The following is a 26,655-nucleotide window of genomic DNA, read 5'->3' on the forward strand; positions in this document are numbered from 1 at the left end:
GATTGCCTGTGATTTTGTCTACTCTAGTGGCCATAAGTCAAAGTACTTGGTTCAATTATATCTAGGTATACTAGAATGTCTACACTCCTTGTGAATAGATACGACCATTCTGATCAGGCTTAATAATGGAAGACAAATAGAAAAAATGATGGGAACTGGCCAGCTTATGTAAGTATTAGTAAGGAAAAGATCCAAGCCTACTAAAAATCATCCTCCCGAATGTGATAAACTAGGGCTGTTCCATTCTGGCCAAATGAAAACATTGTCCACTGTCTGGAGGCTTAAGAGCATTTTCAGTTTGGATTGAGTTCTTCTGTGCTATTGAACCTGAAACCAAACGGTATAAATGATTGCAGCCTACACAAACCATATCTGAGATTGGCCAGTATATGCAAAGTAGTGTCTTATGGTTTAGCAAACGTCTGAACATATAATATAAATAAACATATAATGATTGAAGGATGATTTTTAGTCCCTGTCAGTATCGGAATAGGCCTTTTTTTTGGCAAATCCATAAAGTAAAAAGAATATCACTATATAATTTTACCAACACTACTGGAATCACTATCCGTATTTCTGCAAACAAATATATACATTACAGTTTGGAAATATATACAGTATATCTACATTATGATAGCCATAAACTAATGTACACATACGTATGAAAGTCTTATGTACACATTTAGATCCTTTCGCACACAATGGCTAGTGTACCAGGGGTGCTTCATCAACACGAGAACTTGTCCTGTCTTGGTCACAGATACCAGGGGATATAGAGGTTTACAGTTAAATTGTTTCACGCAGCATTGGTTAACTTCCTTCTGAGTGGCAGAAGATTCTTTATAGGTGTGGTATCCAGTTTAGACCGTTATCATCAAAATCTAACCAAATGTCTTTCACTCATTCAGATTCACATCCATTTCCATCCATTTGATTCCATTTCGCCCCAATGAGATTTCAGGGCCATCCATTGCCTATGGCTAACATCAATCAATACAATCCCAGTGGCTATACTGTATAATAGAGGAAGTGTGTATTCTTCAAAAGATAATTTTGTAAAGTAGTCATGTATGTTCACCATAATCAGAAGCGACCAGAGTCTGAGTTGTGAACAAAGCTTTCACTCATGTACCCATGAATGAAACCTGTCTCTTCAACAATATATATATATATATCACTTTCTGAACCCCTGTATACATTTATGAAAGACAAGTGAGGATGGGAAGAAGAAGTCCTAAATGTGAGGTGTGAAATGCAAACAGTTGTACCTTCTTGACATCAAATCTTGTGATTATTTCCTCTGAAAGACCAGAAAGGATGCCTAGAATAAGGCAGATAATTATGTCAACACCAGTGGCCAAACACATTACGGTAATTTTATAAGAACAAAACAGATTATAACCCATTTCTAAGATTTAAAGCTAAACATCAGGAATTATTTGTATTGCATACTTACATTGATCCAGTTTAGCACAATTTAAGCATGCATTATTCATTCTTGATAGACCACTGGAGAAACTGGAAATCAATGTAGTAGTGGAAGCTGCTAGTGTAAGGCAGGACCTTCCAGGTCCAGCTCTGTTCTATGTGAACCACTGCCCCACTGCTTACAGCAGAATACAAGGTGTTCTCTGACTAGATGAGGTGGAGATCATGACATCACCACCCCTCCTCTCCACCTCATCCAATCAGAAAAAAAATAAATGGTGTTCTATGAATTGCAGTGGTGCCCAGCAAGCAACCTCCATTAGGGCACACTATTGCATGATTGAATAATTGTGGTTCAAACTATCACAGCACAGAAAAAACACACACACATATATATATATATATATATATATATATATATATATATATATATAATATACATTGGGGGTCAGCAAACTGTAGATCGCGGTCTACCAGTAGATTGTGACCAGGTGACTGGTAGATCGCAGTTTGCATTTGCTGGCCCGCCATCCTAGAGCATCAAGTAAAGTGCAATGCAGAGGGACTACTTGTAAAGTTGGAGCTGTGGTAGGGAGAAAGAGCCGCATAATCCGCTGCCTTCTCTGTAGTGCCGGTGCAGTATGTTATATTAACTCCCAAATAATAATAACTCCCCAATAATTTTTATCTATGTAATAATAACTCTCCAGTCATTTTTATATATGTAATAATAACTCCCCAGTCATTTTTATATATGTAATAATAACTCCCCAGTCATTTTTATATATGTAATAATAACTCTCCAGTCATTTTTATATATGTAATAATAACTCCCCAGTCATTTTTATATATGTAATAATAACTCCCTAGTCATTTTTATATATGTAATAATAACTCCCCAGTCATTTTTATATATGTAATAATAACTCCCCAGTCATTTTTATATATGTAATAATAACTCCCAAGTCATTTTTATATATGTAATAATAACCCCCAAACAGAAAAAGGCATAAGAAATCTAAAATAAATTCAATTTTTGAATTAAATGTTCATTATTAAACAAATGAGTGCATTTATAACTTGGAATTTGGCGTTTTAAAGAATTGAGCGTTTTAAAGAATTGATCCTCCAAATAATTAATGATAACTTTCAATAACTAAAACCTGTTAACACACTTACGTATATATTAACAGATAAGGCATATTAATTTAAGCTCTTACTTTCAACGTTTATGACATTTAGCTTCTTCAAAAATAAGGGCATTATTATTGCATATATAAAAATGACTGGGGAGTTTTTATTATTTGGAAGTTAATATAACATACTGCACCGGCTCCTGTCTCATGCAGAGTGATACCAACTGGACTCCACCTCTTATCCCAACTGGCGGTCTCCAGAGTGGTGCTGCAGCACATTAGTGTGAAATCAGCCTTATTGGGGGATCAGAACAGTAAGGATTCATTTACATTTTACAGTTTGGGCGAGGTATGTACACATATCACAGCCACAGCAGGAGTTATACGCCCTGTCATGGTTGGTGGGTGTAGCACCTGCCAAGCATGGCCCATTCAGGTGAATGAGGCCACTCTACAAGTGTCCTGCAACCTTGTGCAGTACAGCAAACAAGGGGTTAACAGGCAGCAGTGTGTTACATTATCACAACCTTCTTTAACCCTTTGGACCCCACATAAGAATGCAGCTTCAGGGAGCTTGCAGAGCGGCCTCATTTACCTGAGTGGGTCACAATTGGCAAGCAATAGCACCCAAAAGCAACAGGGGGTTTAATTCCTGCTGTGGTATGTGTACACTTGTGGCTGCTGCCTCAGCAGCTAAAGGGGGTATGGATTGGGGCTGGTAAAATTGAGACTCAACCACAGGGTTTTACCATCCTCAACTTTACGCATGAACAAGCCCCAAGGGTGTCGCTGCCGAATGCAACTAAGGATTCATTCACAAGTGCAGCAGGCATTGCTGCTCTTCTGAAAAGCTATCTGAGTGTGTTTGACAGGTGGTGAGGAGGCTATTTGTTGCCTCCTCACAACCTGATTTAAACCCATAATTGCCGTGCAGTACACGCGATTGCTACACAGTAGTACGACAATTAGAGGTTTAAATCAGGTGTGAGGAGGCGACACTGGGCTACACTGTGCCTGATGATCTTTGACTTCCCCAATGTTGTTCAGGTAGATCTCCACCTCTTTAAGGTTGCCCACCCCTGATATATGTACAATCAGGGGCGGACTGACCATTTGGAAACTCGTGCACTGCCCAAGGGCCCAGGGTTAGTAGGGGGCCCCATGAGATGCCCCTGGTACCTTTTTCATAGGCTTTTTTGAGTTTGGGCAAGGACACAGAGGCCCCATGATCATCAATTGCCCAGGGGCCCCATGAGTTGTCAGTCTGCCCCTTTGTAAAACTACTCAGTGAACTGTGAAAAAGGATGTTTTAAACATCCAGTTATAACAGGAAGGCCATCAACTGACTATTTAAGTACAACTACTAGTCATTGAGTGGTTAAAGCAATTAATTTGTGGGTCAACCTTTTCAAAAGTGAAAAGTAAAATGTATTTTTTTAGATTTGTTGCAAAACATGAGACGTACGGGCCCATAAATATCCTGGAAACCCTACACAGTTGTAAAATATGTAACACTGCATATTACAGAGGATTACATGGCTGTTGTACGTACTCAATGGTCTGTCCATCAAGAAGTTGCTTGTATTTTCTTATTTCATTTTCAAGGTCATTCTTCGTATTTTCATGGATTCCATAAGCTTCACTTAATTGATTAAATTTATATTGGATTTCTCCCACCTTCTGTTCAGTGACCTCTATCTCATCCTGCAGTTGTTTGAGTTGGGAACTATACTCTTCATTAATTTCCATCAAATTAGAATTGTATACTGATGCCTAAAGGACACCAAAAAAGTATAAAGATATGTACAAAAAAGAAATGTCATAGGATAACCCTTGATTAAAATAAACATTTTGAGATTCATATAAAAAGAGCAGCCTCATCCCTAAGAAGTTCAGTTTCTGACTTAGACATGTCTCTACTGTACCAGTCCAACCCTTTCCCTTTTGTCTGCAATTTGATGATCCTGGATCGCACCTACCAGTGAGGCTAGAACACCTCCCTTGCTGCCCCACATACAGAAATACTGATGTCAAAAATAAAATGGCAGTGTTAAGCAATTTCTCTCAGCCACTAATCAGAGTCAAAACTGCCTTTGAAGTCTGAATTTTACACAGCACAAGCTTCAGGAAGTAAACTTCTACTGCCCTCGTATTCCACCCTTTATAGAAATGTGTGCTGCATTACTTGTTTCTACAGTCATAGGAACCTAAGAATGTTTAAAGCTGTACTCTAGGCAAACAGCTAAATACATAGATGAATGGATTCAGTTATGAGAAGTGTAGGGCATGATGTTCGAGTCGAACTTAAGTTCGACTCAAACATCGGCAGTTCATGTGTTCAGCAAATACTGTGCCCTGTCAGGGCATTGTGATTGGCCACAGGTCAGGTGCACTGCTTTGGCCAATCGCAGTGAATGATGACGTCACAAGGGGCCGGAGGTGACCTCGCCCCATTGTGACGTCATCACAGTATTTAAGAACTGTCATCCCAACACAGCTGTCAGATGACAGTAGCCAGCGTCGAGAGCGGAGCATTTTTTTTTCTTTTTTAAGGTCGGCGGGCATTGTAATTGATGTTGGATCTACTTTGGGGGACTTTTTTTATTTTTGTTTTTAATAAAGGGTTTGTCAAAGACTGTCTACTGTGATTTTTTACACTACACTTTTTTTTTCTGAAAGAGTAGCACTACCATGTACCCCATATTCATTCACATGGGGGAGTGGGATCTAGGGGCCCCCCTTCCAGATTCCGATAAGCCCCCACCCGCAGACCCCCACAACCACTGGCCAAGGTTGTGGGGAAGAGGCCTTTGTCTCTATCAACATTGGGACAAGGTGCTTTCCCCTCAAATTCCATAACAGACCCGAAGGGCTTGGTAAGAATGGGGAGGACCCCACGCATTTATAAAAAAAAATGCCGGCCTCATGTGGCGAGAGTATACAGGCAGTTCCTGGAGGATGAAGGAATTGATACCATTGAATGGCCCCTACGCTCGCCTGTCCTTAATCCAATAGAACATCTCTGGGATATCATGTTTCGGTCCAGCCGACGCTGTCAGGTTGCACCGCACTGTCCAGGAGCTCAGTCAAGCCCTGGTCCAGATCTAGGAAGAAATACCCCATGACACCATCCGTCGTCTCATTAGGAGCATGCCCATGATCATTGTGAGGCATGCATACAAGCACATGATTTTTGGGGTGTCTTTAAATTCAGTCCTCTGTAGGTTGATCAATTTCATTTCCATTAAAATGATGGACATCCTTACATTCCTTATACATTGCCCAGTCTATATCAGTATAGATATCCAGCATGATATTTTTCCCCATTGAGATCTGATGTGTTTTCAATGTGTCCCTTTAATTTTTATAACATTTTTTGAGTATTTTGGATATATTTTTAGCTATCCAAAAGAATAAACAAAACCAGCGCTCAAATCTTCATGCAGACTAAAGGGTATTCGAAATTCCAAACAGTGAAGTGCAGCCCTTCAAAGATCGGGAAATCTGGGTACTGGTGAACAAAAGCAAACAAGGGCGCACTCTCATCGTGCATTACCGTGGTACACCACGTTTTTATTGAAAAAACATATAGATACAGTTGTGACCAAAATTATTCAACCCCCACTGAAATTGAGTGTTTTGGCCAGTTTGACATTGCTTTTGATCATTCAGTCATCTTGCTTACATTTACATTAAAGAGGCACTTGTAGGTCAGACAAATATAACATAACAGTTATAATGAAATAACCACAAATGTCTTTTCTGTGCTCACAGCATTATCAGTTTTATTCAACCCCCAAGTGACATTCAATCTTAGTACTTAGTACAGCATCCTTTTACAGTTATAACAGCTTTTAAACGTGAAGCATAGCTTGACACAAGTGTCTTGCAGCGATCTACGGGTATCTTCGCCCATTCTTCATGGGCAAAGGCCTCCAGTTCAGTCACATTCTTAGGCTTGCGCACTGCAACTGCTTTCTTTAAGTCCCACCAGAGGTTCTCAATCGGATTTAAGTCTGGTGACTGCGATGGCCACTCCAAAATGTTCCAGCCTTTCCTCTGCAACCATGCTCTAGTGGACTTGGAGGTATGCTTGGGATCATTGTCCTGTTGAAAGGTCCAACGTCTCCCAAGCCTCAGGTGTGTGACGGACTGCATCACGTTTCCATCCAATATCTCCTGGTACTGAAGAGAATTCATGGTACCTTGCACACGCTGAAGCTTCCCTGTACCTGCAGAAGCAAAACAGCCCCAAAGCATGATTGACCCTCCACCATGCTTCACAGTAGGCAAGGTGTTCTTTTCATCATAGGCCTTGTTCTTCCTCCTCCAAACATAGCGTTGATCCATGGGCCCAAACAGTTCTAATTTTGTTTCATCAGTCCACAGAACACTATCCCACAACTTTTGTGGTTTGTCCACATGGCTTTTGGCATACTGCAGTCGACTCTTCTTATTCTTTGGAGACAGCAAGGGGGTACGCCTGGGAGTTCTGGCACGGAGGCCTTCATTACGCAGTGTGCGTCTTATTGTCTGGGCTGAAACTTCTGTACCCACATCTGACAAATCTTTTCTCAGTTCCTCAGCAGTCACACGGGGACTTCTCTCCACTCTACGCTTCAGGTAGCGCACAGCAGTCGAAGTCAGCATCTTCTTTCTGCCACGACCAGGTAGCGTTTCAACAGTGCCCTTTGCCTTGAATTTGCGAATGATGCTTCCTAAGGTGTCTCTTGGTATGTTTAACATCTTTGCAATCTTCTTATAGCCATTGCCCTTCCTGTGAAGAGAAATCACCTCTTCTCTTGTCTTCCTGGACCATTCTCTTGCCTTCACCATGTTTGTAACCACACCAGTAAATGTCTAGAAGGAGCTGAGTATCACAGTCATTTTAAAGCTGCCTAATTGGTGCTTATTATGCTTGATTGCTGCTCGGTGACATCCACAGGTGTTTTCAATACCTGATGGAAAGCACCTGTATGAACCTCTGTTCTTCAGAGTGGTAGTCTTTAAGGGGTTGAATAATTGTGGCAATGAAGAAACCACATAAGAACCATTTACTACTGTATTACATAAACAATTGATGTCATTTTAGTTGCATTTGGGTAGTTACAACGTCCTTGTAGGATTTGATTCTGAATACAATTCCAAATGTACACTATAGTCCCTAAACCCCTTTACAGCATTGGGGGTTGAATAATTTTGGTCACAACTGTATATACTCACAAACCAAAAGAGAATGAAAACAGAACAGGTGGTCCGCAATACCAGTCCAATGAAATACTGTGCCCTAAATTGGGATAGGCTGACGCGTTTCGGGAGACGAACTCCCTTCTTCAGAGCTCTATCCCAATTTAGGGCACAGTATTTCATTGGACTGGTATTGCGGACCACCTGTTCTGTTTTCATTCTCTTTTGGTTTGTGAGTATATATCTATATGTTTTTTTTAATAAATACATGGTGTACCACAGTAATGCACGATAAGAGTGCCCCTTGTTTGCTTTTGTTCATATTATTAGCTATAGCATGCCATTCTTCAAGGTCTGATGTCATGTTAAAGGATAAGTTCACTTTTTAGATAAAAATAATAAATGCATATTTTTTTGCAGGCAAAAAAATTTACATTTATTATTTTTGTTTACAGGAGCCTGGAAAGCATGGCACCAGTGATCAGTAGATCGCTGATGCCATGTAAATATCCTGAAGACCTGTCAGAATATCTGCTTGCCATATATTAATGTTTCACAGTAAGCATTATTAAAAGGCTGTTCCCCCATAACTGTATTTTTACATTTTTTTTAATTAGTACATGATCCCCAAGTCAGTGCCCAGTCTCCCATGCCATGACAATTCCTTGTCTATTAGCCTTGAAAATGGCTAGATTTTAAAGACTCTGCTCCCATTGATTTTAATAGAATTCAGATTAGCATGCTGAATTTCAGCACAGTTTAGCAAACTTTACCATGAGCCCAACCCAGGTAGGCTAGGTTCATCCCAAGTTGCAAAGCAAATACTGCGTGTGCCAATACAATTGAGATTAGCTTTGTTCCTGCCTGTTGTCCATCTATGGTCAGCTGTACCAATAACAATGAATTTCTCCTGAATGCTGTAAATCTATCAGGTATAAGCTGATAACATGGCTTCAATAAGAACTAGGACTTACCATGGCCTTTTGTGTCCTCAGTTCAGCCTCCAAAATTTTCTTCTGCAATTTTAGATCAATTCTGTTATTACTAAACTGCTGAATGTCTTCGACATCACTGGACATCTTATTATTCAATTCAGAGAACTGCAAAGAGTAGAATTTGAAAGCAGAAAAATGAAAAGTACATGGGTATAATGAGTAAGAGCAATACACGTTAAGAAATATCTGTCTAAGCCATCGATGGATTTAATAATTGGTAAGGATTTAGGACCCTGGTTCCCAACACGCAGCCCACCGACCTTCTAGGTTGTACACCAGTCAGAAAGCAGAGCGGCAGTGGGGTGCTGAACGCAGGAACTCTCTGTGTTCCAGCACTCGGCCCTGAGTAAACTCCCAGCCTGGGGAGAAAAAGAGAGCAGCATGGGAGCATGTGATGGGTCAACAATGGGGCGGGAGTTAACATTTTCTACTGAGAACCACTAATGTAAAGGACATTTTCTCAATGATCCCCAATGGAGTAATCTTAGTAGGGGTTCCCTGAGACCTGGAAATTCCTTCAAGGGTTCCTCTGGGGTAAAAAGGTTTAGAAAGGCTGGCTTAAAGTAAGCTCTCCTCAATCTGTTTACATTTACAACTTAGCTGATAGCCATTTCTGTTTTCACCAAACAGGAATAGAGGAGAAATCCTCTTGTTACAGGGCAAAAAGTGAAGGAAAATCCAACATTTTAGGTTGTCAGTAGAGTGGGTATAGAGGAGAATTATTTTATCAAGGACACTTGTTCACTGTGAGGATTTCCCTAATTTTGGAGAGATATTGTCTCCCTTCCTCTTTTGTCTATGGGACAGAAAGTCAAGAGAAATCTCCTTTTTAACCAAGCCCCAATATTTTGATAGGATGGGGAGAGGAAGATTAAGTGGCAGCAGAATGGTAAAATTATATGTACATAGCAATTACTCCACTTGCTATAAAGTGAACTGGCTACCTTTCTTATTGTGGGCTATGTAGGATCACGTTCAAGAATGTTTTTTGAATATTTGCCTATTTGTTGATGTGCAACAGTATAGCACGTCATTAAACTTTTATGTTTACCATCTCATTGAACTTGCTTTCAATATCACTGAGATTTTTCTCCAGGAGGCTGTCATATTCCTTCCGAATATCAAATAAGGCTTTATTGAGATCTATAGAAGGAGCCACCTCAACTTCAACGTTGACTCTTGTCCCCAGCTGGGCTTGAAGGCTCATTATCTCCTATAAATGTATAAAAAATATAATATATAGCTTGTTAATATTAATTTGCTCTGAGGAAAGAAATAGTTATTAGATAAAAAAAATTCTACACAAATAAATGTAAATATATTGGAAGCCATATATTGCTTGATGAAAAGTTTCGAAGGTAAGTAACACTTTGCAATCTGCCCATATGCAGACTGGTGTCCCCATTGTACAAGCCCACTGCACTTATCAAGTGTACTATGTACTTATATACTGTACTATGTGACAGCAAAAGTCCCTAACAATTTTATCTCCTATAGTGACAGCTTCATTGTTAGCTCAACTCCAGGTTTACAATTCCCCTGCCCAACCTTTTTTTCCCTTTCAATAATCTATTTATTCCAGAGGTAAGCACCCTTGGTGAGGTGGAGATCTACCTGGACAACAAGGAAAAGGTCACCAGAGTGCACCTCTCTTTTTTAAGTAATTAACCCAGCAAGTCATTTAAATATAAGGAAGGCTTGAATAGCTCAGGGGTTGGTAGTACGTAAAGCAGAATTCAGGTGCCTGAAGTAAGAAACACAGTTTAGAAGTCAGAAATACGTACCACAGTCCTAGGAGATCAGTATTATGCAATACAGAGTTCAGAGCTTGGTATTAAGTAAAGCAGAAATTAGAGGTTAGTAGTATGCAATGCAGAGTTCAGTAGAAAGCAACATAGAGTGCAGGGGCCAGGAGTAAGTAATGCAGAGTGCAGAGGACAGTAGTATGCAATGCAGAGTTAAGAGCTTGGTATTAAGTAAAGCAGAGATTAGAGGTCAATAGTATGCAATTCCATAGTTTGAGCAGAATGTAGGGTGAGCTGTGTGTGTTTACCACAAGTACACTACCCACATGGAAGAAAAATATATTTTAAATATATTTGAAAAATATTCTTCCCAAATATATTGACACATATTTGAAATACTAACATTTTGGCTGTATTCAATATGTATTAAACAAACAAAAAAAAAAAATATATATATATATATATAAATGCATTTTTATTACAAAATATATGAAAAATATTTTTAAAAATACATTTTCAAATATACTGTATGTCTTTAAAAGTACATTCAATCTACATTTTTGGAATGCATTTACAAATATATGTAAAAATATATGTTAAAATAGCTTTTTTATATGTTAAGAAAAATCTGAAGAATACATTTTAAAAACATATATGTTTAAAAATATTTTTCATATATTTTGTAATATATAAAAAGGGCCCAGGGTCAGTAGGGGGCCCCATGAGATGCCCCTGGTACCTTTCATTGGCTGTTTTGGGTGTGGTTTGAGTGTGGGTGAGGACACAGGGGCCCCATGATCTCCCTATTGCCCGGGGGCCCCATGAGTTGACAGTCCGCCCCTGCTTACAGTGAAGAGCACAAACACATCACACAGTAAAACAGCACACAGTTAACCCTTTGATCGCCCCACATGTTAACCCCTTCCTGCCCAGTGCCATTAGTACAGTGTCAGTGCTTTTTATTAGCATTCATCACTGTATTGGTGCCACTGGGGATGTCAGTGACAGTCAGTTCCCCCCCAGTGTCAGAATGTCTGCTACAGTCCCCCTATAAGTCACTGATCGCCTCCATTACTAGTAAAAAAAAGCTCCATATGTAAACGCTATAACTTTCATGTAAACCAATTAATTTATACGTATTGGGAATTTTTTTTTAGCAAAGACATGGAGCAGAATACATTTTGGCCACAATTTATGATGAAATTTGATTTTTTTTTACTGGACATGTTTAATAGCAAAAAGTCAAAAATATAGTTTTTTTTCTCAAAATTGTTGGTCTTTTTTTATAGCACAAAAAAATAAATGAAACGCACAGGTGATCAAATACCACCTATTCAGGGGAAGAAAGGCCGTAAATTGCATTTGGGTGCAGCGTTGCATGAATGTGCAATTCTCAGTTAAAGTAAAGCAGCGCTGTAACGCCTAAAATGGCCTGGTCAGGAAGGGGGGGGGCAAGTGGTTAAGTAGTAACATAGAACTTAGTAGACTTCACAAGACTTTCACTACTGGTAGGGTTAGGTGATAGGCAGTCCTACAACTACATTTATGATTGCTATGATTGATGTGGCGTTCCTCATTTCTGCTGCCTTTTTTTAGTAAAGATGGAAACGGCTGATTACTAACTTCTACATTCCTGATGACCAACCTGTGGTCCAAGGGTCACTTATAGCCCTCTGGTACTTGTGACCCCCAAAAGTCAATAATGGGTGCATTAATTTGTAATGGAACTGCAATGGCAGTATCATTTGGAATGTCACCAGTCATTGTGTGTCGTAGCATATTTCTAGTCTCCAACTCCTAGCATGTCTGTAGTCAGACTAGGTCCGGTAGAATTTCCGCAGTCTCTAATGATCTTCGATAGCATTACATACACTGAAAATTATGTATGGCCGTTGGTGATTTTTTTAGGACTGCACTGGAAGCCCCATATACTACGTAAATTGACAACCATTGTTGTACAGACTCTGAATCATTATTAATAGTGGTGATAATATTATTACATCACTATCACAGTAATTTGAGACTTATTTGTCAAAAATTCACAAATATAAAGAGTCTTTTGTTGCAGCTCAACCATGTTTTTAAGTTTGTAATCCACAGAAGAAAAATAAATGTGATTGGTTGCACACAAACACTGTTCTTATCCTTTCAACCCATATGGAAGAGAAATATATTTTTAATATATTTAGAAAAGAAATTGCGTATATTTACAATATATTGGCCTACACGAATATATTTTAACACGTATTCCGAAAATGTAAATTAAAATATATTTTCCAAAGGCATATATTTAAAAATATATTTTACAAAATATATTTTCCAGATATTTTTGAACATCTAAAAAAATGCATTTAAACATAGGTTTTTAAATATACTTGTAAATGCATTCCAAATTACACTTTGATATATATTGCAGCATGAGTTCTGAATATATTTTTAATAATATATTCACAAATATATTGAAATATATTTTTGAAATATATTGAATATGGCCAACATTGTAGTATTTGAAATATATGTCAATATATTTGGGAAGAATATATTAAGAATGTATTTTTAAAATATATTTTTCTTCCATGTGGGAAACTGATTGTTACACCTATCTTCATAGGCATCAGTATTATTATTATTGATTGACATCATTATCACATCAACAACTATGACTGATTTTGGACTTGTCGTTGTCACCATAATTTGCAACAGTAATTATTGTCACCATAATTTGCATCAGTAATCATTTTCACCAAATTTGACCTAACCTCTTCGCTGGTTTTCTTTAGCTGTTGCAACTCTTCCTCGAGGTGTTCTATATTTTCAATGAGATCCTGTCTTTCCATGTTAATGGTTTTAAGTATGCGATTGTGTTCACTTAGATCCTTCTCAGCAATTGCCCTCACCTGAAATTCCATCATTTGCCTTCAACACAAAAAAAAACATAAAAATATGATTTTTGGTAGCTGAAGTGTAAAAGCTCATACCTCTGAAAGTCCATATTTTGGTATCAAAAAGATGTGAAAGGATTGAATTACATATATAGGTACAATTTTACAATATTTACTTATAGTATAATTATTAATTTGCATGTACAGAGTTTAACTTAAATATTCAGGCTAATTCTCGATATGTTTTCGTTTTCCCATTAATTCTCTATGCTTTCAGAGTATTGAATGTTGAAGAAGAGATTGAGGAAAACTAGGGAGAATAGCTTCCTAAATTTTTTTGGTAGAAAAAACTAGACTCAGCCATACTTTTGGAACTGTAAAAAAAAAAACTAAACATGAGGCAATAGTTACAAATATATCACAAAGTATTTCATCTGATTTTCTCATCATTTTCTTCTCTATTCCCTCATGGAAGAAAAATATATTTGAAATGTGTATTTTAAAATATTCTTCCCAAATATATTGACACACATTTGAAATGTTACATATTCAATATATATATATATATATAGTATATATATATATATATATATATATATATATATTGCATGCTGAAATGCATTTTTATTACAAAATATATGAAAAATATTTTTAAAAATACCTTTCACATATACCGTATGTCTTTAAAAATACAATCTACATTTTTGGAATGCATTTACAAGTATATGTAAAAATATATGTTAAAATGACTCTTTTCTATTTAAAAAAATCTGAAGAATATATTTAAAAAATATATATTTTTAAAAATATATATTTTTCAAATATATTCTTCAGATTTTTTTTTTTTTTTACAAACATTATTTATTAAGAAATAGGCTGCAAAAACAGCTTAACAGCATAAGGTATAACATACAACAGAAAAAAAGACACATCTGTAATATTCATTCTAATAAGGTACAATTATGTAGAACATAAAAGTTAAGTACATGAGCAAGGTAGGCAGGAAGGTAGCAGAGTAATAAGGCCACCAACAGAAATACACCATCAATTAAATCATGAATATTCATTGGTCAGACAGTAAGGGGTTTATTTACTAAAGCTGGAGAGTGCAAAATCAGACTCCCTTCTGCATAGAAACCAATCAGCTTCCAGGTTTCATTGCCAAAGCTTCATTGAACAAGCTGAGGTTAGAAGCTGATTGGTTTCTATGCAGAAGGGAGTCTGATTTTGGACTCTCCAGCTTTAGTAAATAAACCCCTAAATGTCTATGTGTTTTCCAAACATTCCATTTTTGTCAAATAAGTGCATCCTATCCAGTAACGTATAGTGAATACATTCCATGAGCATCACCACATCGATTCTTCATAATCCTGAGCCCAATGGTACCGTGGGTGACCTCCAATGAAGGGCAATTGCCCATAGGGCTGAGACACAGATGGTGTGGATCAGCCTCATAGCTTCAGTCTGTATTCCCGAGATATGGCTCCCAGTAGATCTTACGCCTGGACAGGCCCAAAATGTATGTATAACGGTACCAGCTAGACCACAACCTCGAAAGCAAAGGTGGGATGTCTCTGGGAACATGATGTGTAGTCTAGAGGGGGTATAATACCAACGGGTTAATACTTTAAGGTCCGTCTCACGGACAGAGCTCTTATGTATGTTATCCACCATGGAGTCCCAGTCCTCTACAGAGAAGTCTTCAGATTTTTTTTTAGCATATAAAAAATTCATTTTAACATACATTTTTACATATATTTGTAAATGTATTCCACAAATGTAGATTTGTATTTTCAAAGACATACAGTATATTTGAAATGTATTTTTTAAAATATTTTCATATATTTTGTAATAAAACGCATTTCAACATGCAGTATATATATATATATATATATTTATTTATTGAAATATATTTTCAAATATATAGAATATGGCCAAAATTGTAGCATTTCAAGTGTATGTCAATATATTTTTGAAGAATATTTTTAAAATATATTTTTCTTCCATATGGGTTGGTTTGCAGACTTTATTATCCAAAGCAGGAGCTACTTACCTTACCACTAGGACTAGTTGCAAATTAACCTGTTGGCATTCCATAAATACAACTAATCACACTTTGTATACACACATTTGAGATTCAGCAATGGCTCACCAATCCATTAGTGAGTCATGACACCTACAAAGTGAGCCTGTAGGTACGTGCAGTTTACACTCCCTTTGTAGGTGGTGCTCTGTTGCTGACTGCTGTACAGAGGGAATGAAGTATGAGAGGACCATTGATCCTCTGCATGGTCTAATGGTTCTGGATGATGTGTTGTGAATGTGAATGAAATGATTATTTTTTACAGAGCAGCAGCCATCATGTTCAGCTCATAAAAGAGCTGGTCATCTACTATTCATCCTTTAGGAACCCTTATTTTGGTATACTGTATACTCCATACTGCCCTCAGGAAACAGTCCTTGAAATGAAAGAGCCAGTGGGTCATGCTTGTCCTCCCAGGACTAAGCAGTCCTCCCAGCCATTAGCTTTCGAAAGTAAAGTTGAAATTTGCATATAGGGTCGACCAGGTTTTAGGGGTCCCAAGATGCTTGAAAGCACATTAGAAGGTATATGCAGTAACCAGGGTCTCCTATGACTGCTCTAAAATTTGGAATAAGAGAAAGGTTTGCTTTAGCTCTTCACATATGAAATGAAAGGTGTAAGGAATAACCGACTTACTTCTTTTTATATTCTTCAGCAACAATGTGGCTATTACTGATCTGTTTTTCAATACCGGATATATTTTGTGTAACCAGCAGTACCTGGAAGAGAAAAATAATCTGAGATTAGCACAATGAGCCTTCCAGACTAGGCCTGGATCTAGGGGGTGGTGGTGCCCAGATTTCAGTTGTGCCCCCGTAGCAATTGTACCCACAGAACTGGACGCGGTTCAACCATTTTGCTCTAACCTCCATCTTGGCAAAGGATCGTTCATCTTGTACAAATATATCTTTCCTCATCTCCCTCCCTCTCTGCTCATCCACAGTACATGTGGCCTGTGTGTTGGCAAAGGTCACAGGCAGCCAAAGCACAGCAGGGCGCTCGGAGCTATAAAACCCCCAACAAGCTGGGTGCCGGGCTGCCTGAGAAACTGTGAAATCTGGCATATCGTAAAAGTATAACCCAAGCCTTCCCCTGAGTTCAAAGACATTCCAGAGGAGTAATAAACTAGATATCACTTTTAAAATCCATTTTTCCCTTATGTCTCATATCTTGGAATATGAGAGACTTACATAAAAACCAGGCATATCTTCAGATTGTTCACGATAAGACAAACCGTTTGATATGTCACACTCCTTGGCTGGAATATATAGGAAAGCAGAAAATGACATCTCTTGAACCATTCAAGTATGTATTTCATATTTCATATCTAACCGTTCCGCAGATGCATCTGCATATTAATCTGCCCGCAGGTGGAATGTTACTTGTACCTTGGAAAAGTTATGAGCCAAAATATAAGCTATGAGAGATTTTGGTTCTAGCTTGGGTCTCCGCCTAGACACCCCCTCCTCAAATGAGGCCATTGGTCCTTGGCTTCAGAGACACCCCTTGCTGGGGGACTACAAAATAGGCTGTCAGGCCTAAGAGAGTGTAGAAGAATTCTCCCTTTTAACATCAGAACCAACTTGGAAGATGGTACCCTTTTGCTCTGAAACTTGATCTGCTTAACCCAAGGCTGATTGGCAAGTACTTAAACCCTTTAACCTCCTTTCTGTTATCTCTTTGCTGTGCTGTTGTTCACTGTATATTTCTATATATATTGGCTTTATCTTTTCTCTGTAAATATTTTTATTGCACCCTTTTGATCTTTTAGGAATAAATCTTACTTTCTGAAAGTGTTGAACTGTTTCTAAAACTTTTTAATGCAACCTACGAATTCCTGCCGCTGAAGAGCGCTACTGTGTGTGTGTTTAACCCTCTGTATAACCTGTCTGAGGTGACAGTGGTATACAGACGATTATTTCAACCATCCTAGTGTTATTGCTGATATTGCAGAGTTTCCTCTTTCTCTGTACAAAAAGGAGGTGGTGGCAGTGTGAAGGGTTAATTGCGTAATTAAGCTGACCCAGTGACAATCGCGCTCAGGCTGTCGGTACATCGATTTGTGGTCCAGTGAGCAGGAAAATCGTTGTGCAGGGTGCAGCTGGGCATGGCATTGTTACGCACGTGACATTGCGGTTTTAGATTGGCTAGTCCTTCGGTCACGAGTTTGGTGAGAAGGGCAGAGGTCTGAAGCCGCGATCGTCACCCCCCCTCCCCCGCAGGTCTCTGAGAGTACACTAATCCATTATCCAGTATGATGGGGACAATTAATATAAGGGGGCACTCTGATGGGGACAGTTGATTTAAGGGGGCACTCTTAAGGGAAGAGTTGATGTAAGGGGGCACTCTTATGGGGACAGTTGATGTAAGGGGACACTCTTAAAGGAAGAGTTGATGTAAGGGGGCATTCTTAAGGGAAGAGTTGTTGTAAGGGGGCACTCTGATGGGGACAGTTGATGTAAGGGGACACTCTTAAAGGAAGAGTGTCAGGAGCCGCGGCGGCGTGTGGCTCGGCGCAGGCGCAGTGTGCCGGCTCACGCTCGTGTATGGGCACTAAGTCCTGGCCAGCCGCGGTGGATACGAAACTCACGCATGCGCACTCGGAGCCACAGGTGCGCGCCTGGCACCAATGACAGCGATTTAAATCCGCTCTGCGCTGACATGAATTGCCGTTTGGTCTATCCTGTGTTCCTGATCCTGTACTCATTGCTATTTGATTATTGCTAACCCGGATGGTCCCTGCCTGTGCTGTATTCTCCTGCTCTGACCCCTGGCTTGCCTGACCTCTCTCCTGGATGCCCCCTGTTGGATCTGATCTTCTGTTGCTGATCTGGCGTGTGACCCGACCATTCTCTGCCCGCTGCCTTGTACCGCACTGCTCCCACGGTTACCGACTCGGCCTGTCTGACCACGCTTCTGCTCATCCATACATCCGTCCTGCTCAGGCCCATCTGCCTCTTCACATCAGACTCTCACCCTGCAGATACCTTTGGCGGATCCCTCTACCACGGGTAGGTGTACTCAGGGGCCGCGACCTGACCTCAGTCTGCTCCAAGTCCATCCCCACCATCAGGGGCCCTGGTGAACAAGCAGACTGGGACTTAGACTCCGCACTCTGGGTAATCCTATCCGGTGGGTTACTAGAAGCACCGCCAGGCGGTTCTTTACAGGGGCACTCTGATGGGAACAGTTGATGTAAGGGGGCACTCTTAAGGGAAGAGTTGATGTAAAGGAGCACTCTGATGGGGACAGTTGATGTAAGGGGACACACTTAAAGAAAGAGTTGATGTAAGGGGGCACTCTGATGGCGACAGTTGATGTAAGGGGGCACTCTTAAGGGAAGAGTTGATGTAAGGGGGCACTCTGATGGGAACAGTTGATGTAAGGAGCACTCTTAAGGGAAGAGTTAATGATGTAAAGGACCACTCTGATGGGGACAGTTGATTTAGATGGGCACTCTGATGGTGGTGGTTGATGTATGGGAGCATTCTGATGGGGACAGCTGATAAAAGGGGCCAATCTGATTAGGACAACTGATGTGAGGGGGCACTCAGATGGGGACCATGGTGTAACTCTTTAGTACTCTGAAGTAAAATGGGACTCTGGTAGGGGGCCATATAGGGGGCGCATGTTCTTTTTATTCATCCTAGTCTAACGAAAGCCTAATACATACTAGTGTTCCCTGTTCACTGCTGCACTGCATCTGCACTGTCAGTCAGACATTATCTCCAGGTTGTGACTCATGGTACAGAATCGCCAAGTGCATAAGGGAATGCTGGTTCCCTGCATCTGTGACAGTCTGTCATTAACAGTATGCCCTCCAATTGTGTTTACTGCACCCCCAAACCAGATAGGTTAGATCCAGCCTTGCTCCAGACTCTAAAAATATATGTATTTTTATGTGCATGGATTTTACACGGTGGCATCTGGGCAGGGTGTTAAAAAATGTACAGTATGTATTAATAGTAATATTAATTAGTAGTGGTCTGGAAAGGAGAACTCCATGCTAAGTGCAGGATTGGAATAAATAGATTCACTGTTCATCCATATGCATCAAATACATGCATAAAGATGGTACATTTAAAGGGCTACATAATATTTTATGTTGTGTTCTATCAGTGTCAAAACCACATATATATATATATATATATATATATATTATTATACAGGATTTATATAGTACCAACAGTTTGTGCATCACTTTACAATGTGTGGGCACACAGTACAGTTACAATACAATTGAATACAGGAATCAGAGGGCCCTGCTCATTAGAGCTTGCAATCTAAATGGGAGGGTCCAGTGATACAAAAGGTAATAATTGTGGGGATGAGCCTGTGGAGAAAATACTTGTACAGTTGTTAGTTGGAGGCAGGATATGCTTCTCTGAAGAGAAAAGTTTTTAGGGATCGCCTAACAGTGGACAGAGCAGGAGATGGTCAGACAAATTGGGGTAGGGAAATCCATAGGATGGGAGAGGCTCGGAAGAGGTTTTGCAGGCGAGTATGGGAGGAGGTGACAAGGGAACAAGAGAGCAGGAGGTCTGGGGAGAAATGAAGAGTGTGATTTGGTATTTTAAGACTAGGTTAGTAAAGTAGCTGGGGGCTGAGTTGTAGATGGCTTTGTAAGTTGTTGTTAGTATTTGGAATTTAATTCATTGGGTGAGTGGCAGCCAATGGAGGGAATAGCGAAGAGGGGTAGCAGACACTGAACAGTTTGGGGGGGGATAGTCTATTTAGAGGTAAACCAATGAGGAGGGAATTGCAGTAGTCGAGGTGAGAGATAACCTGGGAGCTTTGTGGTGTCATTGGTTACGAAGGGGCATATTTTGGATATGTTGCAGAGGTTGAGACGGCAGGCTTTTGGAAAGTGATTGGATATGGGCCGAAAGGAGAGTTCAGAGTCCAGGATTACACCTAGAACCCTGGCATGCGGGGACGGGTTGATGGTTGTGCCATTGATCTTGACAGAGAAGTCAGGAGAAGGGGCACGTGGGGAAGGAAATATTAGGAGCTCAGTTTTGTAGAGATTGAGTTTGAGGAAGTGTGACATCCAGGCTGATATGTCCATCAGTAGGTTAGTGATACGTGAGGAGACTGCTGTGAGCTGAGGGGTAGAGAGATAGATTTGGGTGTTGTCAGTGTAGAAATGATATTAAAAGCCAAGGGAGGATATCAGCTGACCCAGGGAGGAGGTGCAGATTGAGAATTGGAAAGGTCCAAGAACAGAACCTTGGGGGACCCCAACAGAAAAAGGAAGAGGAGGAAGTAGAATTGTAAGCGACACAAGTCAGGATGAGAACCAACAAAGAGCACAGTCACGGATAAAAAGGGAGTAAAGTATTTTAAGGGGGAGGGTGTGATCCACAGTATCAAAGGTATATATATATATATATATATATATATAGTAGAGGACACACTGTAGCAGGTCTGAGTTTCCATCCACTGCTGCCAGTTCATTTGCTATGGAAAGCCATAACTGATGTGATCTATTTACCTCTCTGATGGGATAAAGTTGATCTAAGGAAGCTTTTTATTTACTTTTACAAAGTGAGTGCATATGATGCATTGGTTTTAATTAATTAAAAGTTATTTGCACTATTACACTATTAGTGTATTATCTCTTTGCATTTCATCTACCTTGTGGGTGGTAATTTGGAGCTTGCCATGATGGAATTTTCAAATTTTGGAGGATATAATTTATCCATAAAGCGTGTTTGACTCTTAAGCCCTACCAGCTAAGAGTCCATTTTATCTGGTGAGTGCGGATCATATTGAAAGTCACGGATGGTGTGGGCACATTGGAGTTCATTTACCACCGTTTTCTGTTGATTGGAGCACATTTTCAAATTTTTTCATCATTGATTTTTGGACTTTGGACATTCTGTATATTTTTACATATATTTATACGGGTTTGGGACGTTGGGTATTTTTAATTTTTTTTTATATTTTCACATCTATATTTTTTATTTATATTTCTATCTATATCTTCACATATATTTATATTTGTTTTATTAATGATTATTATGCATAATTAATGTATTCATTTATTTATTTAGAAATGTTTGCGCTGTGTTTTTAGTTTATACTTTTTGTTTGATGTTTTTTCATCAATGAACAGCAGCACTAATTAAGTTTTTTATTGGGTCTAGGCGCGGGTTTATTTATATTATAGTGATATATATATATATATATATATATAGTGATATTAAGGAAATTAACTTCCTTTTTGGCCCGACAAAAATATTGTAAAGTTCTTTAGACCAGGATTTCCACCCAGGGTTCGGCTACCTTGATCCTCCAGACCAACTAACAGCACTCCTGTGCTCAAACACACCAGTTATAGCTTTCTCAAATCTAAGGCTCTTCATCCATTTGACTCTCTCATAGCTCCCTATCCTCTGGTCTATCTCAGTCCTGTCATCTCAACTCACTTCTAGACTCGCTTAATCATCTCGGCTCTCTCAGGCCTCAGAAACGTCTGACTCCAGCATGGAGTACTGTCTCCTGAGTGAAGCACACCTGTCTCCTAACAGGATCCCTGAGCTGTGACTAAGCCTATGATTATAAAGGCTGTGCACACCTATATACACACCCTACTGGTATCTGGCAATTCTGGACACTGGGCTGTAGGATTCCTCCATTCCACAACGCTGGAACCCAATTCAGTGATATCAAAACCCGGAGAAAGCTGAAAAACCACCTTTCTCCTCTTAGCATGAACTTTCCGGAGCCCCTCACTCTGCATTAGTGAGAACCCTGTGTGCTTTCTACCTACATTTACACAGTGGCAGGACCTCACACTGACACAATATTTAAAGATGAACTCCAGGATTTATTTATACCTACATTGCTCTAGCTTGGCACAATATGCTGTAAGTATCAATTATTCATACCTGATGAACAGCTGGGAGAGCTGGATATCACTGTAGTAGCCAGCTCTACAGCAATAGCCACGATCTTTGGGGTCTCGCTGAGGTTTAATGCAAGCAATCATCCCATTGCACATTGACTACAGCAGCACTATGCAGCCACTGTGCAGCCTCTTGGCACAGGACCTGAAAGACAGCTAGGATCATTGTGATGACTACTACAGTGATTCTCCACTTCCACAATGGTCTGACAGCTATGGGCTATGCATACTTACATTTGTCTGTAACTGTGCTGACAAATTCATATCAGTAATTCAGCTTTAAATGACATCAAAGTATTATGTCTTACCTGGTCCTGAAGATCAGTAATCAATTTGAGGTATGGACCGAAGTCAGGGTGGACCTTGTACTCATTTTTTCCATACCATTCACAGATCTTCTTCTCTAGCATTGCATTTTCCTCTTCCATTTGTTTCACATTGCCCAAGTACGATGCCAGGCGGCCATTCAGTGACTGCATGGTTTTCTTTTCATCAAAGTTCAACAGACTGCTATTGGTCCAGCCAGCATGGCTTGCAGGCTTTCTTATCTTTTGATCTCTCTTAAATCCATATGCATTTCCAGAAGATGACTGCCTGATATCTAACCCTCCAGAACCTCCATGAAATTGGTGTATTCTGTAATAAGGTACACTGGGAGTGCTACATGGTTTTGTTTTTGCATCTCGTGAAGGCATGTGACTTCTGTACACAGGATAACCCGAATGTTCCTTGGAAGTGTTGTGGAATCCAGGAGGTGACTGGACAGTGCTATAACTCATGATGCTAGCACAGCTCACTGGAGAACCAAGAACAATACACAGGTCAACCAGTCCTTCAAATGATTGAGCTACTGCCCAAGGGTTGCATTTTATATGAAGTGTGAGCTAATATGAGGTCATTTTTATGTGGCTTGAGCAAGAAAATATTTTTCAGCTTTGAGCAATGTTTATGGGAGGAATGAGCAAGCTTAAAAGAAGGCGGAAAATCTGCACATCACCTTGATTTCTCACATTACAAAACACTTAACAAAATAGTTTACGTGATATTAATTCTACAATTACATCTAAAAATGCGTAATACCTTATTAGCCATCAATAATACACACCATGTATTAGGATGCTACTCACATCTTTAAAAATGTTATGATGAATGCAGTCTTATTAGTGCATTTGCAACAATACTCAACAGTGTTCTGCAAATCTTAAAATCATTGGTTTCTCCTGGAAACCCTACCTAAGGCCCCATGCATACTAGGTTTCTGTCTGTGAATGCACCTCTCTGTTAGCCCATGTGTCCATTAACATATAGGCATTTACAGGAGTATTAGAAGAGGAGAATTTACAGGCAGAAAAAAAACCATCACCGTCGCACACAGGAGAAGAGTGTTTGGGCAGAAAAAATGCGGAACACACTAAAATCACATAAACACTAGACACATTCACACTTATGCATTCTATTGGCCAGAATGAATGAACATTCTGGCCAATAGAATGCATTCGCAAGCATGTGTAATATGTGGCTTTTACCATGTTTTTTAAGCAGCTTTTCCCCTACCCGGAGAAAAGGTGTTCACAGGAGGTGACCAAACGCTCAGTATGCATGAGGCCTAAGAAAATATGCAACCGTTTTTGTTGACCTCTTCTGAAAATGATAGCTGTATATGTCCTTAACTGCTTATTTGTTTTGGTAACTCAATAGATCTGAACTCCAGGTGCAATCTTTATTACATACCAGGGGCGGACTGTCCATTTGGCCTGAGGTCAGTAGGGGGCCCCATGAGATGCCCCTGGTACCTTTTTCATAGGCTTTTTTGAGTTTGGGCAAGGACACAGGGGCCCCATGATCCCCTATTGCCCGGGGACCCCATGAGTTCTCAGTCCGCCCCTGTTACATACTAAGGCAAGCCATAAATTATACAATTTTCATTCCTTCAACCACTGGTTGAAGGAAAGAAAATTGTTTGGTTCCCCCATTAACACAGCTAAATTGGCCCTAGTATGTGTATGTATGAATGTGAGTTAGGGACCTAAGATTGTACACCCCTTGAGGGTTAGGGACTGATGTGAAAGTACAATATATATGTAAAAGTGCTGCATAAATTATATAAGTACCTGAAATAAATAAATAAATTAATAGTGTTGATGGGGGAATCCCTCCCACAGCGCTATTGTGTTCTGCTGGTGGGGAGCGTGGGGAGCCTTCCACACCAGCAGAATACAATGATCCCTGCTGGCTATAGCCACCAACAGCGATCACATGAAAAAAACCTGACAGGTTGGTTGTACTGAGGTCGATCGATAGAGCACTTCAACCAGCCTGACCATAGATAGATAGAAGTTCACCTGGTTCTTGCTGTACTGGCCGAATTTTGATCCATCTATGGCCTGCCTAACAGTGGTCCAGCTTGGACCAATGTAGGTATGCATATCTCACTACTGGGGAGCCACTGGGGAAGATGACAATCATTATAGCAGATTACATTACTACCATGATTTTCTGGGTCCCGCTCAGATTCTATGCAAGTGATTCTATGCTGCCCCACTGCATACTGTACACAGGGGAAGTCACTAAATCAAGAAGATCACAGCAATCATTGTAGCAGCACCAAGTAATACAGTAATTGTTAGTTTCGCCAGTGGCCCCTCAGGTATAAGATATGCATACTTACATTTTTCCAAGCTGGACCAATGTAAGTATGCCATAAAGATCATACCTGGAGTTCAGATTTAAAACACATTTAGCACAGTGGCTAAATGCTTAGCACTTCCACCTAGCTAGTACTAGGGTTGTTGGTTCAAATCCCAACCATGGCACTATCTGCCTGGAGTTTGCATGTTCTCCCTGTGCCTGTGTGGGTTTCCTCCCACACTCCAAAGACATGCTGCTAGGTAAATTGGCCCTAGTATGTGTATGTATGAATGTAAGGTAGGGACCTTAGATTGTATGCCCCTTGAGGGTTAGGGACTGATGTGAATGTACAATATTTATGTAAAGCACTGCGTAAAATTGACTGCGCTATATAAGTACCTGAAATAAATAAATAAAACAAGTATTGAACAAAAGAGTCAGCATTATAACTAGGTAGAAATTCTGAAAATGTCTTCTGCATTTTTTTAACCTAAATAATATGAAATTTTAGTGACTGTGTTTACATATACTTTAAATGTGCTAATTTCTAAAAATGTAACATATGATAAGTAGGAATACCCCCAAAGACCAGGTCAACGCACACTCTCAACTATAATAATGACAAGTCATCAACTTGATACATAGACAGTTATCTGATATAATCTGCACAGGTAAAGCTTTCTACAATCTGTAGGATATCTTGTTTGTGCTGAAGACTGGGCTGGATCAGTCACTGGTCATATGTGAGTGGTTGTGGTGGTGGGCAGGGAGATGTCCCTCCAGTTGATTATGCCCAATGGTGAATACTGGTGGTAAACCCTGGGATTTACTCCAATCCCAGAGGATGCCAGTTTTGGAGAAATGCATCAGGTGGAGTCTCCTGTGACATCTCCATGTTCCAGCTGGTGGAATGACACTGTAGCTGATTTGAATCTGTATATTTATTTATTTCAGGTACTTATATAGCACTGTCAATTTATGCAGTGCGTTGCACATATATATATATATATTGTACATTCACATCAGTCCCTAACCCTCAAGGGGTGTACAATCTGAGGTACCTAACTCACATATAAGGGCCAATTTAGACAGGATCCAATTAATCTACCAGCATGTCTTTGGAGTGTGGGAGGAAACCAGAGCACCCAGAGGAAATCCACACAAGCACAGGGAGAACATGCAAACTCTATGCAGGGGGCGCCATGGTTGGGAATTGAACCCATGACCCATTTACTGAAAGGCAGACATGCTAACCACTAAGCCACTCCGCCGCCCTAGTATATTGCCTTCATGCGCCTTATGTAACGTACCTGGTGGTGGAGCCTGATGTGGAAAGAATGCATCCTCTTACCACTCCCGTTCAGGACCCCTGATAGGGTAGACAGGAAGTAATGAGCTGGGAGGGGCATGAGTGCCTGACGGGTCTGCGGTGACATCTGGCAGGTGAAGACCCGGAATACCAGGATGCAGGCAGAAGGATCCAGGTAAGCAGGTACAGCTGAGAGGTGTAGCTGAGATGCGGATGACCATGACAGTTGGTAGCCAAGGATAGTCACAGGCAGGATCGGTAGAATAGTCAGGCAGGCCAGGTCGGGATAAATCGGACGGATCATGTACAGAGGAGTAGGCAAGCGGATAATCAATGGGAGAACTGGGTCAGT

The 26,655-nt window shown here is 40.0% G+C and overlaps 1 protein-coding gene across 1 annotated transcript; it reads right to left on the reverse strand.

Annotated features, from left to right (window-relative positions):
* Positions 1-4,085: 4,085 nt before the first annotated feature.
* LOC149464467 (keratin, type I cuticular Ha6-like) lies at positions 4,086-23,188 on the reverse strand. Its single transcript, XM_089674702.1, has 6 exons — positions 22,675-23,188; positions 16,093-16,175; positions 13,251-13,407; positions 9,798-9,959; positions 8,726-8,851; positions 4,086-4,337 (listed from the first exon to the last, which is right to left on the reverse strand). The coding sequence occupies exons 1-6, from the start codon at positions 23,143-23,145 to the stop codon at positions 4,086-4,088; spliced, it is 1,251 nt and encodes a 416-aa protein (XP_089530828.1). The 5' UTR covers positions 23,146-23,188.
* Between the last annotated feature and the right edge of the window lie 3,467 nt (positions 23,189-26,655).

This window comes from Staurois parvus, unplaced genomic scaffold, assembly GCF_062004578.1.
Source record: "Staurois parvus isolate SC_StPar_1 unplaced genomic scaffold, SC_StPar_1.0 ptg000151l, whole genome shotgun sequence".
In the NCBI taxonomy this organism is placed as follows: domain Eukaryota; kingdom Metazoa; phylum Chordata; class Amphibia; order Anura; family Ranidae; genus Staurois; species Staurois parvus.

Bases quoted from the DNA above. Each gene is read 5' to 3' on its own strand.
- LOC149464467 (XM_089674702.1), bottom strand. From the start codon at position 23,145: ATGAGTTATAGCACTGTCCAGTCACCTCCTGGATTCCACAACACTTCC. The intron at 16,176-22,674 runs GTAAGACATAAT...TTTCTCTTCCAG, and splicing joins TTACTGATCTTCAGGACCAG to GTACTGCTGGTTACACAAAA. The intron at 4,338-8,725 runs GTAAGTCCTAGT...GGTGTCCTTTAG, and splicing joins TGAGGACACAAAAGGCCATG to GCATCAGTATACAATTCTAA.